General features: G+C 53.7%; 1 protein-coding gene across 4 annotated transcripts; it reads right to left on the bottom strand.

Moving 5' to 3' along the window:
- Positions 1-4,158: 4,158 nt before the first annotated feature.
- ASPHD2 (aspartate beta-hydroxylase domain containing 2) lies at positions 4,159-17,724 on the bottom strand. Of its 4 annotated transcripts, XM_038575493.1 has the most exons (6): positions 17,650-17,672; positions 15,197-15,279; positions 14,342-14,377; positions 11,745-12,831; positions 6,622-6,735; positions 4,159-6,025 (listed from the first exon to the last, which is right to left on the bottom strand). In XM_038575493.1, exons 4-6 carry the CDS (start codon positions 12,628-12,630, stop codon positions 5,916-5,918), a joined length of 1,110 nt encoding a protein of 369 aa, XP_038431421.1. In that variant the 5' UTR covers positions 12,631-12,831; positions 14,342-14,377; positions 15,197-15,279; positions 17,650-17,672; the 3' UTR covers positions 4,159-5,915. The 4 variants fall into 4 exon arrangements, with proteins under 4 accessions (XP_038431421.1, XP_038431419.1, XP_038431420.1 ...); XM_038575491.1 differs by lacking the exon at positions 14,342-14,377 and having other exon boundaries at positions 17,650-17,706; XM_038575492.1 differs by lacking the exons at positions 14,342-14,377; positions 17,650-17,672 and adding an exon at positions 16,523-16,542.
- Between the last annotated feature and the right edge of the window lie 2,881 nt (positions 17,725-20,605).

Raw genomic sequence — 20,605 nt, 5'->3', positions numbered from 1 at the left:
AAATCTTAAAAAAAAAAAAAAAAAAGAATCTGGAGATGCAGAGAATACTCTGGATTATCCCAGTGCCATCACAGGAGTGCTGATCAGAGAGGCAAAGGAAGCCGATTCTCATTGAAAGGAGGGGGCATGGAGGCGGAGGCTGGAGTGACAGGGCCACAAGCCAGGGCCACCAGATGCCTCAAGAGGCGAGGGATGGATTCAGCCCAAGAGCCTCGGAGGCAGTGCCACTCCGTTGACGCACTGATAACAGGTCCAGTGAAAGTGATCTTGGACGCGGGCCTCCGAAGTGTGAGAGAATACAGTTGTGTTGTTTTGAGACGTGTTTGTCCTGGCAATTTCCAGCTCTCCAGCTTTGGACGGTGCAGTGCCGCCACCAAGAAGCCCTGCCTGGTTGCAGAGGTGCTGGGAATTTATCCTGGGGCAGAGGGGGAGCTGAGCTCTGAAGCAGGGGTGTGACTCGATGGGACTCTCAGGAGAAAGGGCACTGGCTCCTGAATGGATGAGAAGCAGGGCAACAGGAGGGGGAGGTCCCTGTCCCCCCACCCTCCCCACCCCAGCCGCCCAGCGCAGTCCTGGGCCCTCGTGAGGAGACTGGGGCGGGAGGGTGCCCGCTCAACACTTGTCAGCTAGGCCGAGGAGAAAAAAGATACTCTGGATCTTTTCTCAATGCGTCTGTTGAATTTGGGAAGCTTAAGGTAAAGGTTCTCAGGGCTTTGAGATTTTTAAAAAAGGACATTTCCTCTCCGTTTATTTTCCATGTCTGAATCTGAAATCAGCTGTATTTCTCCTGGGGGAAATCCACAGTGCTTGTGAATCGTGCGGGAGCCCAGAGGCCGCTCCCCTGACTGCCCGTGTGCACGCTTCTCCCACGCTCCAGGGGCAGGGCTGGGAGCCGGGCCTGCTACACCCCAGGAGGCCCCCTGGGCGGGGCAGGGGGTGGGGACAAGCACCCCCCACCTGCCATGCGCTGGTGGAAAGGCCCCCTGGATGTCTTTCCTCCAGGCGGTCCAAAGGGGCTCCTGTGCCGATGGAAGCACAAGGGCTTTGGTGTCAGGGCCCCGGGGGGCTCAGATCACACCTCTGACTCACTGCTGTGGAAATGGGGCCTCGTGACTTTATTTCTTGGAACCTCAGTGTTGTCTTTGAAGTGGAGGGGAAAAGGTAATTCTGTAAATGGTGTGGCATATCATGGGGAGCCCCCAGAAAGTGGGGTTGAATGTCCTGAGAGAACAGATGGCCCTGTGCGAGCCATGGAGATGAGGCCTGAAAGTATGCCTGGGGTTCCACAGGCTGCCAGACCACGCGTTTGGTGCCTGGCTTCTAGTTCCAGCTCATCCTCCAGCTGGCCACACGACCTTGGTCATGGCCACTGCCGCCCTCAGCCGCCGCTTTCTGGGTCAATGCATGCAACTGTCTCTGCTTACCCCAGTGGGCCCCAAGTACCCGTGGGGCAATAATACATGCAAAGGAATCTTCTAGAGTGCACGTGCTCTCTGCCCCCAAGGAAGAAAGCTCTCTCACCTTGGATCCAGGGTGGCTGACGCATCAGATGTGGAGAAATGAGGGGAAGGGTAGGTGATCTGAAGTTAGGACCGATGGGTGTGCCTGGGAAGGAGGCAGAAAGTAAATCAATCTCTGTGTGTGTTGCCTCCTGCCACCTAATGCTACAATCTGCTTGAGTGTTTCCACTGCCATCTGTCAGCAGCCCGAAAATATATGGCCTTATTCTGTCCTGTTCCCTGTGTTTACATCTGGTTAAGCAAGATTTAGCTGGGAGGTAAATCTTAGGGGGAGGTTGCTGGCAGCAGGGCCCCATGGTCCTCACAAACAGCATTTTGTACTGAGCCTTTGCTTCTCTTGTTTACATTTAAAAACTGTATGGGGGACGCCTGGGTGGCTCAGTGGTTTAGCACCTGCCTTTGGCCCAGGGTGTGATCCTGGAGTCCCAGGATCGAGTCCCACGTCAGACTCCCTGCATGGAGCCTTCTCCCTCTGCCTCTCTCTCTCTGTCTCTCTCATGAATAAATAAATAAAATATAAAAATCTAAAATAAAAAAAATTAAAACGATGTATGGAGCACTTCCTATTCACCCAGAACTTGACATCCTATGATCTTATTCAAACCTCACTTTAAGCCTATGAAAGTGGCATGAAGCCCATTTTACAGATGAACCCCAGAGTGGGTCGGGACTTTCCGGTGGCAAGGGATAGCAACCACAACTCCAGTTCGGTTTCAGAATAAAAAGGGAGTGTATTGGCTCACGGGTATGGTAAGTCCGGTGGTAGGGCTGGCTCCAGGCAAAGCTACATTCAGGACTCAGGTGATCTCCACACGGTGGAACCTGCTTTTCTCTGTGGGTTTCACTCTCAGATTTTCTTTACACTAGATCCTGAGCTCTACTCCATGAAAAGTGGCCTTTCTTTCTCAATGATCTTAGGGAAAGAATCAGATCATGTCCCCAGCCCTGACCCAATCGTGGAGGGCCAGGAGTATGGAATAGGCTCTGATTGGTCAGGTCTGGATGGTGAGCCCAGTCTTGCAGCTGGGGCTGGTCAGATCCTAGAAACCCCAAAACTAAGAATGCTACATCTTGCAGTAGGCTCAACAGGGTACCATTAGAGGAGTGTTACAAATAGCAGCCATCCTCTAGAAAGCCGGGTTAGGTCGCCTGCCCAGTGTCACACAGGGGCACAGCCTAGACTTAACCTGGAGCTGGCTGGTTTCAAAGGCTTTGTCATTCTTGCGTGGGCAGTGACCCTTGGCCCCAGCTACACATTAGAATCAGGGCAGGAAATATGTTAAAACAAGTACTGAGACCCGGGCCCCACCCTGGAACAAAGAAATGGGACGCTTTGTGGGGGATTGGGGTGCAGGCATCAAAATTTCTCAAACTCCCCAGGTGATTGTATTGTGCAAAGTCAAGAACTGGCAGATTAGGATCACCTTTCCGCTCCCCCGCTATCTGCTGTAGGCCATTCAGTGTGCCACGTGTGGTCACTGTACACAGAGCCCAGACCATCTGGGTGAGCGTGGGGCGATAATGAGCAGGTGCCTGGGAGCCCTGGTATGTGACCTGTGCAGTCTGGGCTTGAAGGCGGTGCAGGCTGTCTGGGTGGAAGCAGGGCTTCTCATCTGAAGCTGGGCGGGCATGCTGGCTCCCCTTTCTCACCTTGAGCATCCTTAGCTGTAGCGTGTAAATTATTTTAGCAATTGCCTAGTTGGCAATGCACACTTGAGGAGAGCGAGAAACATCTCAGCCCGGGGCAAGTGGTGCTCCTTCCACTTGCTGAGGGAGCCCGGCCAGGGCTGCGGCTGGAAGTACCCTTGCTGGGAAAACACCAAGCAGCTGGGTTGCTCCTGGGGCCCCAGGCCACCAGCGTCACCTACCTCTCTTTAAAAGGAAAAAATTGGGCAGCCCGGGTGGCTCAGCGGTTTAGTGCTGCCTTCAGCCCAGGGCCTGATCTTGGAGACCTGGGATCGAGTCCTACATCCGGCTCCCTGCATGGAGCCTGCTTCTCCCTCTGCTTCTCCCTCTGCCTGTGTCTCTGCCTCTCTCTCTCTCTCTCTGTCTCTCATGAATAAATAAATATTAAAAAAAATAAAAGGAAAAAATTCAAAATGTAGCTTCTGAGAGATCTGCTTCTTCCCCCGTAGTTAGGCAGTGGAAAGGAGCCCCTGGCTCCCCTGGCAACCTCCACCACTGATCAAAAGTGTCTATCTGCCTCTTCCTTACCTGCCCTGCTCCTCACCTGCTCACAAACACCATGGCAGAAAGGGGGCTGTCACAGCTGCTGTGTGCGCCAGGCACCACCTCTGCAGTGGAGCAAACTGAGGCTCCCGGAGGCTCCGTGACTTGCTCAAGATTGGGTGGGAGCAAGCTCCTGGCACAGAGTCCCGAGTCCCCCCTTTCCCTAAAGCCACGATTCCTGTTCTCTGCCCAGCGTATCACTTAGAGTCCCTCACGTTCCAGGGCTCTGCTCCCGTCAGCCCACACGCGTTACTGGAGAACTGCGTTTTGCTTCACTTACCATATACACCAGAGCCTATGGGGCCCCACTTGTCTCTGCGACACAATCTAAAAGCCAAGAGCCTCCGACTCCTAGCATCTCCTGCCAAGTTCCCTCTTTTCCCCAACACACCACTTTAGCAGGTCACTCTGGTTTTCAGCAAGGTCCTTTATTTATCTCCTGTTCCCCAAGCACGGCACATGAGCTCAGGTAGCCGCGTACCTGTGTGGGCTGCGGGCTTTGTAAACGGAGAGCAGTCAGTATGTATAGAAATCATGCACCTCGGTGATTCCGGAACAAGATACTTAATGAGTAAAAAGATTTCAGGTGTGTTTGAAATTGCTGCCCTGTCCTGCATTCTGATCACGGAAAAAAACATCTGTGTAGAAATTTTACTCAAATGGAGACAGGTTTTTCTTTGCTCACTTGCCAGTAACTGCCTAGTGCATTGTGGATCATGGTCACTTCCGATAGCTGTTCCTCCCAGAAGCTTCTGGTTTCCATTCGGACAAATATGAGACCTGTGTATGTGACAAGCTGTATATCCCACACCACTCCATGGCTTTATAAACTGGACACTGCCTGTGACACATTATTCAAAAAAAGGCAACTTTAAGACAGCTGGAAGGCTATTCTTGCACACCTCAGCTCACAGGCGAGTGTTTCTAGAATCAGTGCCTCTAACTGGCCGTGTCCTTCACAGGAGACCAAAAGGCCAGCACTGCCACGCAGGTCTTTTGGGTTTGTAGGTCTTCACAAAGGCCTCTCTCACACCCACTGGCTTAGGTCACTGTCATCCCGGCATGCAACCCTATGCAATGACAAAGACACACGGGGCGGACACCTCCACTATCTCTGAGTCCAGCACTCGAACATTTATGTACAGACAGATAAATGGAAAATCATAGGCAACAGAACTCCAAAGCAAAACAGACACTTTTTTGGTCAGATCTACGATTCCAGTTTTGCCAGAGGAAGGTGTTTCTGGAATGTCACCGGATGAGCGCGGTCTCACCACACCACAGTTCCTAGCAGCCAACCTGCTGGTCTCAACGTTCATCACCGTGGACTCAAAACAGCTGCACGGAGAATTTTCCGGGCCCGGTTTGGCAGTAGGGCTTCTGTAGGCAGTGAGGTAAGTGGATCACACGTTCTGCAGCTGATCCGTGGGAGCCCTGACTTGGCTCTCGAGGACACCAGACTCAGCTTGGAAGGAGAGCAGTGTTTACAGAGAAGGCTCCAGTCCCACCAGCCAAATGCTCCCCACCATCAGGGACCTGATGGGGTTCGGAGTGAGGTGAGCGATGGTGACAAGTCTGCTCAGGCCCAGCCGTGTGCACTGCCCCTGACGCCGGCTGGGTGTGGGGATTGCAGACTCTCCCCCTGCCATGGGGGAGGTGGGTGGGCTGGCGGGTCCCCTGTGTGACCATGACAGCAACAGAGGCCAAGGGCTCTAGCTCTCTGGTTTGCAGTTTTTTGTTTTGTTTCATTTGTTGTTCTTTATGATGACCACAAGGAGTTTTACATGATTACATTCAGACAACCATTTGGTTACTCTATTTCAGAGCACTGAAAAAACCAGGTAGCAAGACAGCGCAGACGACAGGGACCAAGCCTCTGGTCACAGAGCAAAGGAATGCGCTATTAGGCAGAAAGGAATCGCAGAAGCAAATGACTGGAAGGAACAACAACAACAAAAATCTAAGGAGATACAAGCTGAAAATTTCCCATTTACAACAACCAAAGGAAGGAGGGACCCAACGTGATCTCAAAACCCCAGATAAGAACTTTCTGTTGAGGCAGGTTTCTGAGCATGGAATCACGGCACGGGTGGGGGCTGGACTGTACCCCAGGTTGTCCAGGCTGACCCGTGGCCAAGGTCGCCGACTCCAGCACGGGAAACGTTCTCATCGTCCCGGAGCAAAGATGAAATCCAGGGCCTGGCGTTCGGCTGCTGCCACATTGGGATGCCACAAATCCACCATGAAAACCACCCGTGGGCCATCCTCTGCGGAACCTGGGGGTGGGGGAGGCACAAGAGGGATGAGGTTTGAACCTTCCCAGAACCAGGACCCACGTAGCACTGTACCCCACACAGTTAGCTTCTGGGTAGGGACCCATCCTGACCCCTGGCAGGGATGGGAAAGTCTCCTCCTCTCTGAACAAGAATGTTATCCTGGCTTCATAAGATTCTGGGTGGGGCAAATGAAAGGAGGCACTGGGAGGCTGGAGGGGGAGGCAGGGAGGGCGGGAGGAGTGAGTGGTAGGTGGAGCACGGAGGAGTTTTTAGGGCAATGAAGCTATTCTGTATGATCCTGTCAGGGTGGATCCATGTCATTATACCTTTGTCACACCTACAGGACATACAGCAGCAAGAGTGAACCCTAATGGAGACTACAGAGCTTAAGCAATAATAATAATGTGTCCATACTGGCTCATCGGTTGTAACAAATGTAGCACACTAAAGCAAGATGGTAAACAAAAGGGGAAATTGTGTGTGTGGAGGGGCGGGGGGAACGGGGGAGTATATACTTTCTGCTCGATTTTTCTGGAAACTTAAAACCATGCTAAACACATACAGTCTGTAACAAACAAACAAAAAGCAGCACTCACCTTCATGGAATGCAGTGTGCAGGAAAGAGTCATCAAAGAGGAGGCAGCGTCCTTCTGCCCAACACTGGGGCTCTCCCCCTACCACCAGCTCGCAGCCACCTGGAGTTTTGAGACCTTTGGGGGGAAAGCGGAGAAAAGAGAATGAAGGCAGGTGGCGTGGGGGATGGCCTGTGCTGGTGGGAGGTCTCTACTTCCGAAGCAGCCGACCTTCCACCTCACCCCTTGGAGCCCTGTTTGGGGTGGAGGCGGGGTACTCTGACAGGGCAAACACAGGCTACATGGCACCCCGACCATACTGAGCTCCCTGGAAAAATACATTCCTCCCTTGGTTTAATCTGCTCTGGGTCATGGGCTGCGCAGTGAGGCTGGCACTGAACTTTTCAAGACTCCTGAAGCTCATCTGTAAGTTCCCCCCCTTAACTGAGGAAGGTCCATAACTCACGTGGCCCAATAACTGTGTTCATTACAGCCCGATCTCTAGGGCTGTTTTGGTTGAGATGAAACAGTGCCCTCATCTTTGGGTTCCAGGCTTTAGATCCATCTTGGGGTCTGAGGATGGGCATGTGGTTAGTCTAAGCTCCTCCGGCCTCCCTCTGGGAAGCTGGGAGGTCACCCCTGAGGCAGTGCCGGAGCTCCAGGAAGTGGGCCCACACCTTCACAAGGAGCCATATGCTCACAACTGTAGGCAGCGGCTGCCAAGTCGGGGTGCCTAACCCCCAAAAGAGGACCTGGCTGAAATGCTGCTGTACATACAGTTTCACGTCCCTGTCTCCCACCTGATGATCTGGGGAAACACTGGGTCCCTGTCACCGCCTGGACGTCTATAAACAAAGGCACCACCACAGACATGAAACAGATACACGAGGGGCTGGGTGGGCCCCGCGACTCTCAGGAAGGATGGATTGGGAGGAAGCAGGGCCCTGGCAGAGGGGGGTGGGATCATGGTGTTCTTGTCTGTCTCCGGTGACTAATGGCACAACCATGACATGGGACTAGTTGGCGCTGCCCCTTCCAAATGACTACTAAGGACAAACATGAAACAGGGTTCTAACAGAGCATTTTAATGCACCTCTTGAACCAGAAACGGACAGCTCCTGGAAGTATGTGTGGGGTAGGAATTCACACTGAGGCCACTGGAGGAGTGGCGAGGATGAGGACTTGGGGTCAGATGACTGACTCTTATCCTTAAGTGCCCCAGGACCTTGGGCAAATCACTTAACCTCTCTGAGCCACAGTTTCGACGTCTATAAAGGGGGAACATTAGCACACTTGCCTTCGGGGCTCTATGTGACCACTGTCCTTGCCACCAAGACCGTACAGACTGCCTTGAGCGCAGGTTTGGGCTGAATTAGCACTTTTCAGACATCACATCACCCATTCTCCAGATGGGAGCAACTGCGATTCAGAGAAGTGACCTGCCTGAAGTTTGCTCCTCAGTCCTGGTGGGGACATGAGATCTGAATCCAAATCCGTCTGGTTCTGAGGAACAGGCTCTTCTTAAACCACTGGACAGTATGTCAGTAGCAATGGTATGAAAGCGACTGTCCATTCTTACAGTTAATGTTTCCACTATCAGTAGGACACCTCATTGCATCAGGCGAGAAGGGCCTCTCGGACTCCAGAACCATCATCTCTCATCTCCTGCTACCATAACAACTGCTGAGGGTGGGGTGGGGGTTAGGGCTGCGATGGACCCAGAGAGCCCTCACTGACTGGTTCAGGAGGACAAGGCTGTTAGGTCTCGGTGGCTCTCTGCAAGGACACTCCACCCCAGGGCTTCAGAAGAAGCTCTCCTTTCTCTGGGCCGCTAAATGATTCACCACTGTGCACGACGGTACAATAGAAAAATGGTCTGGTTTGCTGGCTTGACAGCCCCCTGTCCCCTTTCCTCTGCCTTCCCCTTTCACCGTGGCTTCCAGCGGCCCATCATTCCTGCTTACTGCCCGCAAACCCCCTCAGTTGGCAGAAATGATCAATTCTCTACCAGAGCGTTCAGAGATCGGCCCCACGTCCTCTGGCTGAGGGCTTGCTGTTTGCCCCCACCAACCACTCAGCGAGGCAGGTCAAGGGCGCAGAAAGGGCTCTGTGTGCCAGCGGCCCCCACTTCCAGATGCCGGAGGCTGGCACTCAGGTGGTCACGGCACATCCAAGCTGCTCCGCCAGGCCCACCCTGCCAGACGGCCGAGAAACCCAACAACAGACACGTGAAAGGCAATGAGAGTCTAATTGTGCTTCTTTAGCAAGAATCTGCTGAATGTGCTCGCGCATTTTCATCTACCCTTTCCTGGGGGTTGGCCCTGTGGAAGGACATCCGCCTCCCCAGGAAATCTGCCTCATGAGCCTTGGAGGTTGCTTGCTGGAGGTCTGTGGCAGAGCGGTTTGGACATCCCAGCACAGCTGGAGCTCGGAGCTGTCCCATGGCTCTATGCGGGGTCCAGACCCAGTGACCCCCCCTCCCCGCCCCAAGAGGCAGCTCAGCACAGTCCTTGGCGCGTGCCGGGACTGGGTGAATGCCCAGCGGTCACTGGGGTTTCAGGTGTCTGCAGGGTCAGCCCGACTAGTCACAACACCTATGGATGGCCTGGTTCCGGAACTGCAGGGGCCTCCTCCACTCCAGCCAGGTGAGCTGGCAGGGGGCGTGGCCACCGGACCAGACTCCCTCCCTCTCTGGCAACACTCAAGGTCAAACACACCTTTGTTTCATTCCCAGGTGGGTATGAACATGCGCATGCCAGCAGAAAGAAGGGAACGCTGAGCAAACCAACCCAGGGAGCTTGCCCCGGCCGTGGGGAAGCAGCCACAGTCCAGTGGGACTCCTTCCAAGAGAACATGACACGGCCCAGTTTTTCTGGTGGCAGCAACTAGCTGGGCTGAGAAGCGAATGACAGGTCATCCTGAGGGCCCGTGTGGGCATGGTTTACACTCACACGTGCGCCAAACAGCAGCACCACAGGCCTTCACACGCAGGGCAAATCCTAGGTGTTCTGGCCACCCGCCCTTGCTACTCATCTCCTATTCCTGGAATTCTACATCAGTCTGCAAACGCTCTTCCCTGTGAGTTACTCTGAAGCTTTTTAAAAACATACAAAGAAAACCTTTGAAAAAGGCACAGCACTGCTCCTTATTGCCCACAGCCTCAATCCCTCAAGCCTGGCATGGGGCCCCCCTGCCCCACTGCAGCTCGCCCAACCTGTCTGACCTCAGCCCTGACCCTGGATGCCACAGCCAGCCATGTCTGCCGCTTGGCTTGGGTTGGGGAAGGCTCCTTTGCTCCACCCTGGCAGCCCTGGCAGCCCCAGCAGCCCCCCTGGCAGCCCCCCATGCTCGGATCTGAGCCCCCCTGTGCAGGGACTTCACTGAGATCGCTCAGATAGCCACCTCAGCTTCTCGATTAATCAGAGTGCCCTTTACCTGACTGCCTTCTACCTGCCCACACTTCCCATGGGCTACTTTTAATCCTCCAGAGAGCCCCGAGGCACGTACCATTACCTCTGTTCTAGGGGCTCAGGGTTTCGAGGTCCCAGCCAAGAGCACTCGGCAGATGGGGCCCATCGAGCTGAGTCCAGGTGCTCTTGCTTCCGAAGCCCAGTCGTTTCCCACTGTGTCCTGAGGACCCACGTCTTAGGGATCCTTTCCTAGACTGTCCGCACGGGTTTCATAACACAAACCACTAGCTACCACCGCTGTCCATGCCAAGTAGTCACAGGAGATCCCACTTTATTTAACCCTGTCAGCGATTCTGAGGTAAGTGCTACCTCCCCATTTTACAGATGAGGAAACTGAGGCACAGAGCGACTCAGTTACTTGCCCAGAGTCCCAGGGCTGACCATGAAGCCAGGCCACCTCCTCTGGCGCCTCTGTCCTCTCCTGTCTCTGCTCTTGAAATACTCATTGTGTTAAGTGCTCGAATCTAGTTGTTTTTCAAACTGGCGAAGCCCTCTGTCCAAGTCACGTTTTGCTCAGAATCCCCACATGGGGTGGGGGAAGCAGAAGGTTTCTGGGGAAGCAGGGCTGGAGCGTCTGAGGTGTCTGGCTCAGGTCCCCCCCAGGCTGCCCTGATGCTCCTTTACAGAACACTTAGGAACTCCTGGCTCCAGCTTAGAGCGGGGCTCCTCTGTGTGTGCTTTTTCTTCCTCTGTTCCAAAGCCAAGGCAGCCAGCACTGCAAACTTCCTGAAGCTGGACCTTGCCCGGGCTCTGGGCACACCGCCCTAGTCGGGGATGCTAACTGGTGGTGCCACTGCCCCAGTAACCAACCCATTATCATGACTCACCAGGAACAGGGAATTCTGGGGAACTACCAGCCATATGTACTGAGTTGCAGTTAAGCCTACCTAAAGGGTGAGTACTCCACGTCATGCTCCCTGTGAATAAACGCCTCACGATACACATTCTCTAATTAGACCCTCAAAGTAACACTCCAGGGAATTAGCTTTTTACCTCTCCTTTGTAAGTGAGGGCATGGAGGTCCAGGGAAGTGAAAGTGATCTGTCCAAAGTAACACAGCTAGCAGGTGGAGGGGCCAGGATGCAAACACGCCCGAGTGGACCCCAACCCGGTTCTCAAAACAACTGCTGCACACGTTAACGATCTCCCTAGAATCTGAGTAAGATCAGCATTAACATCAAGCACGACTTCACCCTTGATTCAGAAGGCACTAGCGTCTTTCACAGCTGCCCGGATGTCGTTATGAACGTCAGTGATCGTTATTATAGCCTTGGCTCTGGAGCTACGCTGTCCAATACAGTAGCCGCTAGCCACGGGTCCCTTTTTAAATTTAGATTAAGTTAGGAATTCTGTTCCTCCCCGGCACCAGCCACGTTTCGGGCACTCAGTGGCCACGTGCTGCTAGCGGCTACTATACTTGGACAGGACGGATGGAGACCACTTCCGTCACCGCAGAAAGTTCCTCTGGACAGACCACCTGTCAGATAATACTGATCACAAGTTCCTTTTTTGACTCGATTTCTGCTGTCACCATCGTTTACACGCAATTCGTCAATCTTTGACGGGAGCACAGTGGAGAATGTGAACCGGCACGACTCTGGCTACTGTGCTCTTATGCCACCTGGGGGGCCGCGCACGGAAAGGCGTGTGCCACGAGACCCCAACCCCGCCACATACCTAAATGGCATCGGATGCGGATGTTGGTGGGCCCGTAGTGCTCCGTTATCACAGTCCCAGGGCTCAGTACGGAGATGCATGCGTTCCCAAAAACATTGTTCCCAATACAGGTCCGAAGGCTTCCAAGCAAGCGGTACGTCCGTGGGCACTTCCTGCAGTTCCTGGGAACGCAAACCCCCTGATTGACCAAGTAAAAGGTGACCCACTCCCCACTGGGGGTGCTGTTCATTTTCCATCCTTGCGGGAGGCTGCAGTTTGAGAACGCTTTGTAGAGGGTCTCAAACTCGCACAGGATGGTCTGGAAGTTCCGTTCCAGCAGTTCCACGTCATGCTTCTGGGCATCTCGGGAGAAGTAGGGCGTGGTGGGGAGGTCAGGCAGGAAGAAGACCTCGGGCTTCTGGATGGAGGGCCGGCTGTTGAGGTAGCGGCCCTGCTCGCGGATGCCCTTGTGGATGCGGCCCATGCCGGACCAGGAGTACCGCTTGGCGTACTCCTGCAGGTTGTGGTAGAGCTTCTGGTTGAGGCCCTCGTTGTGGGCACAGCGCACGCACTCGGGGGACTGGCAGTATACGAACCCGTTCTGCAGCCCGTTGGCGTCTGCACCCTGCATCAGGGCGTTGACGGACGCGTAGGGCCGGGGCTGCTCCCGGCCCACGTGGTAGCAGTACCACACGAACAGGACCAGCAGGCAGGCCACGGTGACCACAGCGGTGGTGTCACAGTCCCGCACCGACTGGATGCCCGTGGCGATGCAGTCCCTCAGGCCGTCCAGCGACCAGCTCCAGGCCACCAGCCACTCAAGCGACATCTTGAGGGAGTTGCTGTTGGGGGTGCGAAGCAAGGGCAGACAGTCACTCCTTGGGGGTCCCAAGAGCACCCACACCATGTAGCTCAACGTGGGGGGGAAGGGGAGGCTGGGGCAGGGGGAGGCATGGCTGCCGCTGTTCCTCGGATCCCGCCGAGGGTGGCATTGACCAACGTCTGGCCCACCACTCTGCTCCCGGCAGAAGTCACCGCAGGTAGGGTGGGAGGAGCCTCTGTCACGCCAGCAAGGGGGGGGTCGGTCACCGTGAAATGATTTTCAAACCTGAGATGAAAACAGAAAAGGAAACTAGCATAAATTTTTCTACCTGGAAAAAAGTCCTCAACTGAAATGTAAAACCCCAGATCATTGTTGAAGGTCCTCGTTAAGGCAGGGGACACACATCTCAAGCTTGTGTGTTCTCTACTCATTTTAGCACAGCCCCCATTTCCCAAAGGGCCAGTGATGTGCACTCTGCATCCAGTACTGACAATTACACAAGCCCCACCTGTTCTGTGTCATCCTTAGGGGATGTTAACAGCCCCACTTTACGGGTGGGGAAACCGAGACCCCAAGAGGTTATATACTTCAGCCCAAGTTCACACAGCCAGGGCAGGGACACACACCCCTGCTGACTGCAGGGTGATGTCTATTCATAGGAGGCGTTTCATAATACCTGTTCTCCTTAACTCTCTGGATCTTTACAGAGAGATCTGGATTCTAAAGCATCTTAAAAATGGCAAAGGAGGGGCATGTGGCTGGCTTAGTCGGGAGAGCATGCAACTCTTGGTCTGGGGGTCACGAGTTCGAGCCCCATGTTGTGCACAGAGATTACTTAAATGAATTAGTAATTCCTAAAAATAGCAAAGGAGCCTTAAAACTGCACGTTCCCCATTTTACTTTCTCTTTTCATGGTGCTTCCTCATTCTTAATCTCTCTTGCCCTTCTGACACAAGGGTTTAGCTCAAGCTGGAAGGGGAAGTGGTCTCTTGGGGGTCACATCTCCATGGCAGACACTGGGTGTTTCTGTCTACCTGCCTGGGAGACTACTCACTGGTCTCGCCCACAGGTTACGAGAGGAAGTGATGGGGGAGAATGGAAATAGAAGCCCTCATAGGTCCAGTCTCTGAAACAGACAGGAGCACTTTGCCAGGTACCCCTGCCAATGGTAAGAGCCAGTGTCTGGCACCCTCGTTACCCTAAAAGCCTGATCAGAGCCCAGAAGTCATGTTGCCCGTGTCTATAAAGCCCCAGCCGTGTTTCCCAGCTGAGACCCTTCGTCCAGCCTGTGTGTTCTAATCTGAGCACAGCCAGGTCTACGATCTCCTACAAGCCTAATACATTCCCTCAGCGTGAGGGGCCGCAGAGTTCAGAAAAAAAATGGTTTTGTGTGCTACCTTCCCTCTTGGGAATAGAAATCAACTGAAACAAGGGAAGCCTGTCCCTTCTCCTTTCTCTGGGGACTAAATTTGGCTGGAAAATTCTTGTGAGGTGGCAGAGAGGCCAAGAACCCAAACTGGAGGTGGGCTGGACCCTGGATGAGTCACTTCCCCTCCCTCTCAGTCTCCTCGTCTCTAAGAAGGGGTCCTGCCCATCTCCCTGGATGCAGGGCCAATGACGACCAATGTAAAACATCTAGGATGTCACAGTGAGCCTTTAAGATGTGCTGATGAGTGCTCAGACGTGTGGCACCCCATGTGGATCAGCCTGCGAAGTAAAGGCGGGGCATCGGGGAAAGCCATCTCAGGACCAGGGACCCTATGGACAAATTCTGGACACTCTCATTGCCACGCACCTGAAGTGATTTTTGTTTGTCCCCAGACTTGCAGAGCTGAAAATGAAAGAGAAACCTTAGGTGCTCATTAACTGCCTGCTTGCATCTTCCCAGCTTAGGTTGAATTAAGCATCGCTTGCCTCTAATGTTTAGCAAGTCAAATACACATACGCTAAATATTCCCGGCCGTTTTTATGTTTCTAGGAAAAATGCAAGAGTGGGGAGGCTCGCAGCTCAATTCTTTTCTCGCACGTTCTCAATTTCTTCACAGATCTGGGCCCCCCTGGCTGGAAACAGACCCCAGGGCGCCCCTGGTTCTCTCCTAGCCATACCATAACAGGCACCTGATCCCTCTACAGGGAAAAGGAAAGAAAATCTGGGATGATTTTTTCCCATGTTTTGTTTGCCAGCCTGTCTCCCGAATAGAACAGAACCCCGGGATTCCTGAAATTCAGCGTGAAGCTGTCATCTGTGTGATAAACAAGCACTTTTACTAAAAGGGTTTCCCCCTCCCTGAGCTCAACCTCTAATTGGAACTTTTAAACTCAGCCTCTCAGGAGGAGAGGTTTTTCTTAAATGAGCATCGAGATGGTGATAATTGAACAAACACCTGTTAAGTGTCAGTTCCCATCAGCCCTGCTAATCGCTCAACTAGAGCACAGTGAAAACCCGGAAGGCGGGGTGGATGACGAGGGGATCTCTCCACTGGACACCCCTGCGGCTCACCCTCGTCCCGGGGGAGGAAGCCTCATTCTGGACAATGCTAGCCAAGAGCGCTCTCTAGGCTGAGCAGCAAGAGATCCTGATGCCCTGAACCCAGCTTCAGACCCTGTTCTCATCAACAGCACTGAGAGCTGAAGTTAGGGCTTTTCTTACCTGCCAGTTACTTTTAGCCAAAAGACACTGGGAGGCCCCTGAGCCCAGAGGTGGATTTAAAGGTTCATGGCTGAAATGTGATGCTAAAAAACGAAACAAAACAAAAACAAAAAACCCTTACATTTACAGGGTGATCGACAGCTTATTAAGTAGTGTTTCAAACATTTGACCCTCCCAGCACCCAGTGACAGCCACCAACGCTCCAGTGGGAAGGGCATGGATTCTCCCTCTCCCCAGTTCCTGCCTCAGGGACTACAGTACCGTCCAGTTTCCTTCACACATCTGATCATTTGCATGTTTCATGTGTGTCCTCGTTAGGGACAGGGACCTGTCACTGCAGTTCTGCTCTTTAATAACTCCTATGGTAAAGGTCGGTCAGCTCTGGGGAATAGGGTCCAAATTCATGTCCAATGGGTTGAGCAAGTCCAATGAAATATAACTTCTGATGCGATGGAACATCTGGGGGACAGACTCTGCTCTAACCTGGCTAATGCTGTTCACCTTACAATCCAGGAGGCTGCCCAGTGCTAAGGAGCTTCCGGTCACTTTCAGGGTGTGGCCAGGGCGCCCTAGAAGCCCCCCCCCCCCCACCAGGAGCAGGGCAGACAGAGCAGGGCAAGGTGTGTGATGCAGGTCACCTTCTCCACCCAGGACCCACCGAACTGCCCTGGGGTCCATGCCTCCCCCGTGGGCAACTGGAGACCTCTCCTCCTCACTTTCTGGGCCAGCTTTTTCAGCATCCACCCACTCTGGAGAGTGGGGGAAGTGGGGGGCGGCGGATGGGTTAACACAGATGGTGACCACCAGGAGGTCAGGGGAGGAGGGGGAGGGGGCCACGGAGGGTGAGTGTTGGCAGGAAAAGTGGGCAGGAGGCTAAAGATCTCGGGGAAGGTGGCTTATAGTGACGGCTCACGGGACAGGGGACGAGGGCCGCCGCGGCAAACGCGGGAAGTGGGGGACACTGAGGCCCGGGGGAGGGGGCAGCAGGCGAGGACAGGCGGCGGGGAGGGGCAGGGGCGCCGCGATGGGCCGGGGCTGCGAGGAGGGTGCTCCCGGCCCGCCGCCAGCTCGGAGCGAGCGCCCCGCCGCGGCGCCCCTCGCCGGGCCGGGATGCGGATCCCCGAGCATCCCCGAGCATCCCCGAGCATCCCGAGCATCCCGAGCATCCCGAGCATCCCAGCGGCCGCGGGGCGCGGGGCGTGGGGCGTGGGGCCCGCGGGCCTGCGGCCGTCCGGCCCCTCCTCCTCCCTCCCTCTCCCGGGGTGCGGGGGGCGCCGGCCGCGCAGTCCCCCACCGCGCCCCGCAGCCCCCGGGGACGCCGCTTACCTGCGCGCGGGCGGCGGGGGCGGACCGCGGGGCCGGGACGACGCCGCCGCCCGAGGGCGCGGACGCGCAGACGCCCCCCGCCCGCGCCGCGGGGCCACCGCCGGGCCCACGCCGCGGGAGCCGGAGCCGGAGCCGGAGCCGAGCGGAGCCGAGCCGAGCCGGTGCCCCCGCCGGTGCCGACGCCGCGCTGCGCTCCGCGGGGCCGCGCGGACCACAACTCCCACAATGCCGCGCGCGGCCGGGCCGGCGCGGGGAGGGGGCGCGGGCGACGGGCGAGGCGGGGCCGGGGGCGGCGCGGGGGGCGGGGCCGGGGGCGGCGCGGGGGCGGGGCCGGGCGGGCGGGGGCGGGGCCTGGACCCTGCGCGGAGGGCGCGGGCGGGGGCGCGGGCGGGGGCGCGGGCGGGGGCGCGGGCGGGGGCGCGGGCGGGGGCGCAGGGGCGGGCGCTCATTCATTCGCTCGGCGGCCCGCCCGGAGCCCCCTGCCCCGCTGCCCCGGCCGCGTCCGCGCCGCGCCCCCCCACTTCCTCCTTCCCTGCTCCTCCACCCTCCCTCCCGCCCTCTCCTTTCCCCCCCTCGCTTCCTCTGGCCCCGACACCCTTCTTCCCTTTATTTATTGAGCCGCCGCCGGCTCAGGAGGCCGTTCGGGCACTGGGAACCAAACCGTAAATCGCACAGCATCCCTAGCGTCACGGAGACCCCCCTTCAAGACCAGCGAGCGTGGGCGGCCTCCCGTGCCCACGAGGCCCCCGCCCGGGGAGCCGCAGCCCGGGTCACCGCAGGGCACTCGCACCAGCACCCGGCGCGCCGAGTAGTAGACGAGAAGGTGCTGGGCGGGGCGCAAGAGGGCGGGGGGCGGGCGGGGCGCAAGAGGGCGGGGGGCGGGTGGAGGCCCCCAGGGAGGCCTCGCTGAAGAAGTGATGCTGAAGCCCAGAGAAGCTAGCAGTGGCCGCGGGACGTGGTGAGGGCTCCGGGGTTCAGTGCATGGGTGGGTTCTGGGAACTCAGGAGCAGGATGGCTGACCCACCGTCCGTCTCATCTGTTCTGTCCCGGCATCTACTTTGTCCTGTCCCAGCACCCACGTCAACCATGTCTCAGGGTCTACCTCCCACACCTGTCCTAGAACCCACCTGGTCTCTGATCTAAGGACTCCCCTCCACCATGTCCCAGGATCCACCTCATCCTTGTCCCAGAACCCAGCTGGCCCCTGACCTAACAACTCACCCTACCACGCACGTTCCAGAATCCTCCTTGTCCTTGCACCAGAACCCACCTCTGCTGTGGCTCAGAATCCACATCTGCTGTGGTCCTGAACCCACCCCACCATGTTTTAGAATCCACTTCATCCCTGTCATCCTCTTCCTTGTCCTTACTCCAAAGGAGGAAGAACTGTTTTCCCCCTCTCTTATTCTACTAAAATAAATGAAATGCATACATTGGGAAGCCATAAAATGCGTCCAGATTTGTTCAAAGTGTGGGTAATCAACACAGTCATCCGATTTAGAAACATTAAACAAGATGTCTCTTTTCACTGCCAGCCTCGCAGTGGTTGAACCCAGGGAGGGCGGAGAAGGTAGGAGGGCATTTGGTCCATCTCACATTCAGGAAGTTGCTCAAACTCAGACTTCTCCAAGGGTGCTTATACATTCAGTCAGAGCATCACCCTGATGGAGTTGAAAAGGAAAACATTCTTCATATAGTTGTAAATGTGTGTTCCATTCCTGGATCACACCATCTGTAGTGCATTATGAATTAATATTGTCCATAAATCCTGTAATTATCTTTGACCGGCACAATTATACTGCTCTGTATTTGTTAAGAGTATTTATTTGTTCCCAATGGCAGTATGAGCGTTTACACATTTTGCTGACCCTGCTGGCCATTTCTGCCCGTGGGAGACAACTGGGATGAGAGGTGAGGTCTCCCAGAAAAAGGGTATCAGGCCTTCTTCCAGAGGGGGCTTTCGGACGAGAGCTCCAGATAAATTGTCATTGCGCTAATGGAGGAGACAAGACAAGGGCCAAGTGAGTCTAAATTGCCTGCCTCCTGCTTGGCTGCCACCCGCGCCCTCCTCCTCTCCCGACTGTCTCCTCAGGGCAGTCCTTCCCGACCCACTCTGAGGCTGTACAACCTATCATTATGCATCTCATACACCATGGAGCCCACCCAACTCCCTCCTGCTGCAGATGGAGTCACTGGGGGTCCAGAGAGAAAACATGCCTTGCTCAATCAAGGTCACAGCAAGTCAGTAAGGGAATGTGTAGACCTTCAAGAAAATGCTTGCTTGGCGTGTTAAAGAAACTAGCATAGTCTCTGTAGAAAGAAATTGAGTAGTATTTGTTAAAACAACAACAAATGTGTATACCCTAAGAAAAATCAATTTAACTACTCTGGAGAAATTCTAGAATGGGTAAAGGAATAGTGATGTTTTTATATAATCCTGTACAACTATTTAAAAGGAGGAGCCAGATGTGTATGCAACAATATAAAGCTCCTAGGGGCCCCTGGCTGGCTCAGTCTGAAGCACATGTGACTCTTGGTCTCAGGGTTGTGAGTTTGAGCCCCACATTAAATGTAGATATTACTTAAAAAAATTAAATCTTAGGGTGCCTGGATGGCTCAGTCAGTTAAGCGTCTGCCTTCTGCTCGGGTAATGATCCCAGGGTGCTAGGATGGAGCCCTGCATCAGGCTTCCTGCTCCGTGGGGGGCCTCCTTCTCCATCTCCTGCTCCCCCTGCTTGTGCTCTCTGTCTCTCACTGTCAAATAAACAAGCAAATAAATAACTAAAAATCTTTTTAAAAATTAAATATATATATATATATCCTAAACAAATAATAGAGCAAAAAATCAGAATCATGCTTGTACTATCATCTTATCTACATAATACATACACACAACACAAAATGTTACTCTATAGTTTCTGTGGATATATACATATATGTATATAAAAGCAGGAGAAAAGCATTAGAAGAATACACTAGTATGTTCTCCTTTTTAAAATTTAAAGCATTACAATGTTGGCAAATGCAAAGAATATCCCTCAGAGGAAGCACACAAAATTCATGAGTTGTAACTTCAGATGCCATTAAGAAGGAAAAAGAAATTAGGCACAGCGGACAAAAGAAACTCTGGCATTTTCTGGAATGTTGTAATTTGATTCAGTATTTTCAAAAGGATTTAAACGCTCCTGGAACAAAATGCAAAAAGGATAAATCAGTTACTAGGAGTACCTCTCTCCCTTATCCCTCAACCACCCAGTTCCCTTTCCTTGAGACAATCAATTTAACCAATTTCTCAGGCATCCTTCCAGGAAAATGTTGTGCATTTGCAAACACTATACAGAAATACTTTAACTTTTGAAAAGGAAATATGAGTATATTATTAGTGATATTAAAAATGAATTTTTAAGGGCCACCTGGGTGGCTCAGTTGGTTAAGCATCTGCCTTTGGCTCAGGTCATGATCTCAGGCTCCTGGATTGAGCCCCACGAGTCCCACATCAGGCTCCTTGCTCAGTGGGGAGCCTGCTTCTCCCTCTCACTCTGTCTGCTACACCCCCTGCTTGTGCTCTCTCTCTCTCTGACAAATAAATAAATAAAATCTTTAAAAAATGGATTTTCAGAATAAATTTCAAAATTACATTAAAAAGTACTTTTCAAGAATGAAGAATTGCTCAATATGAGAAAAATCTTTTGATAGAATTCATCATATTAACAAATTAAAGTAAAAGCACTACAAAACATCCCAATAGATGCAGAAAGGCCATTTGACAAAATTCAACATCCATTCATCATTAAAGACTCCGAACAAAGTAGGAAGTGAAGGGAACTCTGTCAATCTGATAAAGAGTATTTATGAAAAATTTACAACCAATATTATACTTTCTGATTAGAGATTGAATGCTTTCCCTCAATGATTGGAACCGAGGCAAGGATGTTCTCTCTTGCCACTCCTATCCAACATCGTATTGGATTTTCTACCAATGCAATAAGGCAAGAAAAAGAAATAGGAGGCATTTGAAAGAGTATTAGAAAAAAATTCTTCATAGTATCAACAGAGCTGTAAAGAACTCAGGAATGAATTTAA

The sequence above is a fragment of the Canis lupus genome, chromosome 26 (assembly GCF_011100685.1).
Source record: "Canis lupus familiaris isolate Mischka breed German Shepherd chromosome 26, alternate assembly UU_Cfam_GSD_1.0, whole genome shotgun sequence".
Lineage (NCBI taxonomy): Eukaryota > Metazoa > Chordata > Mammalia > Carnivora > Canidae > Canis > Canis lupus.
Note: the sequence above shows the minus strand (reverse complement) of the source record. Positions and strands in the feature narration are given on the sequence as shown.

Excerpts from the sequence above, each read along its gene's own strand:
- ASPHD2 (XM_038575494.1), bottom strand. The coding sequence starts at position 12,630 with ATGGTGTGGGTGCTCTTGGGACCCCCAAGGAGTGACTGTCTGCCCTTG. Across the intron at positions 6,736-11,744 it reads CCGCATCCGATGCCATTTAG|GTCTCAAAACTCCAGGTGGC; the intron begins GTATGTGGCGGG and ends TTCCCCCCAAAG. Across the intron at positions 6,026-6,621 it reads GCACACTGCATTCCATGAAG|GTTCCGCAGAGGATGGCCCA; the intron begins GTGAGTGCTGCT and ends CCCCACCCCCAG.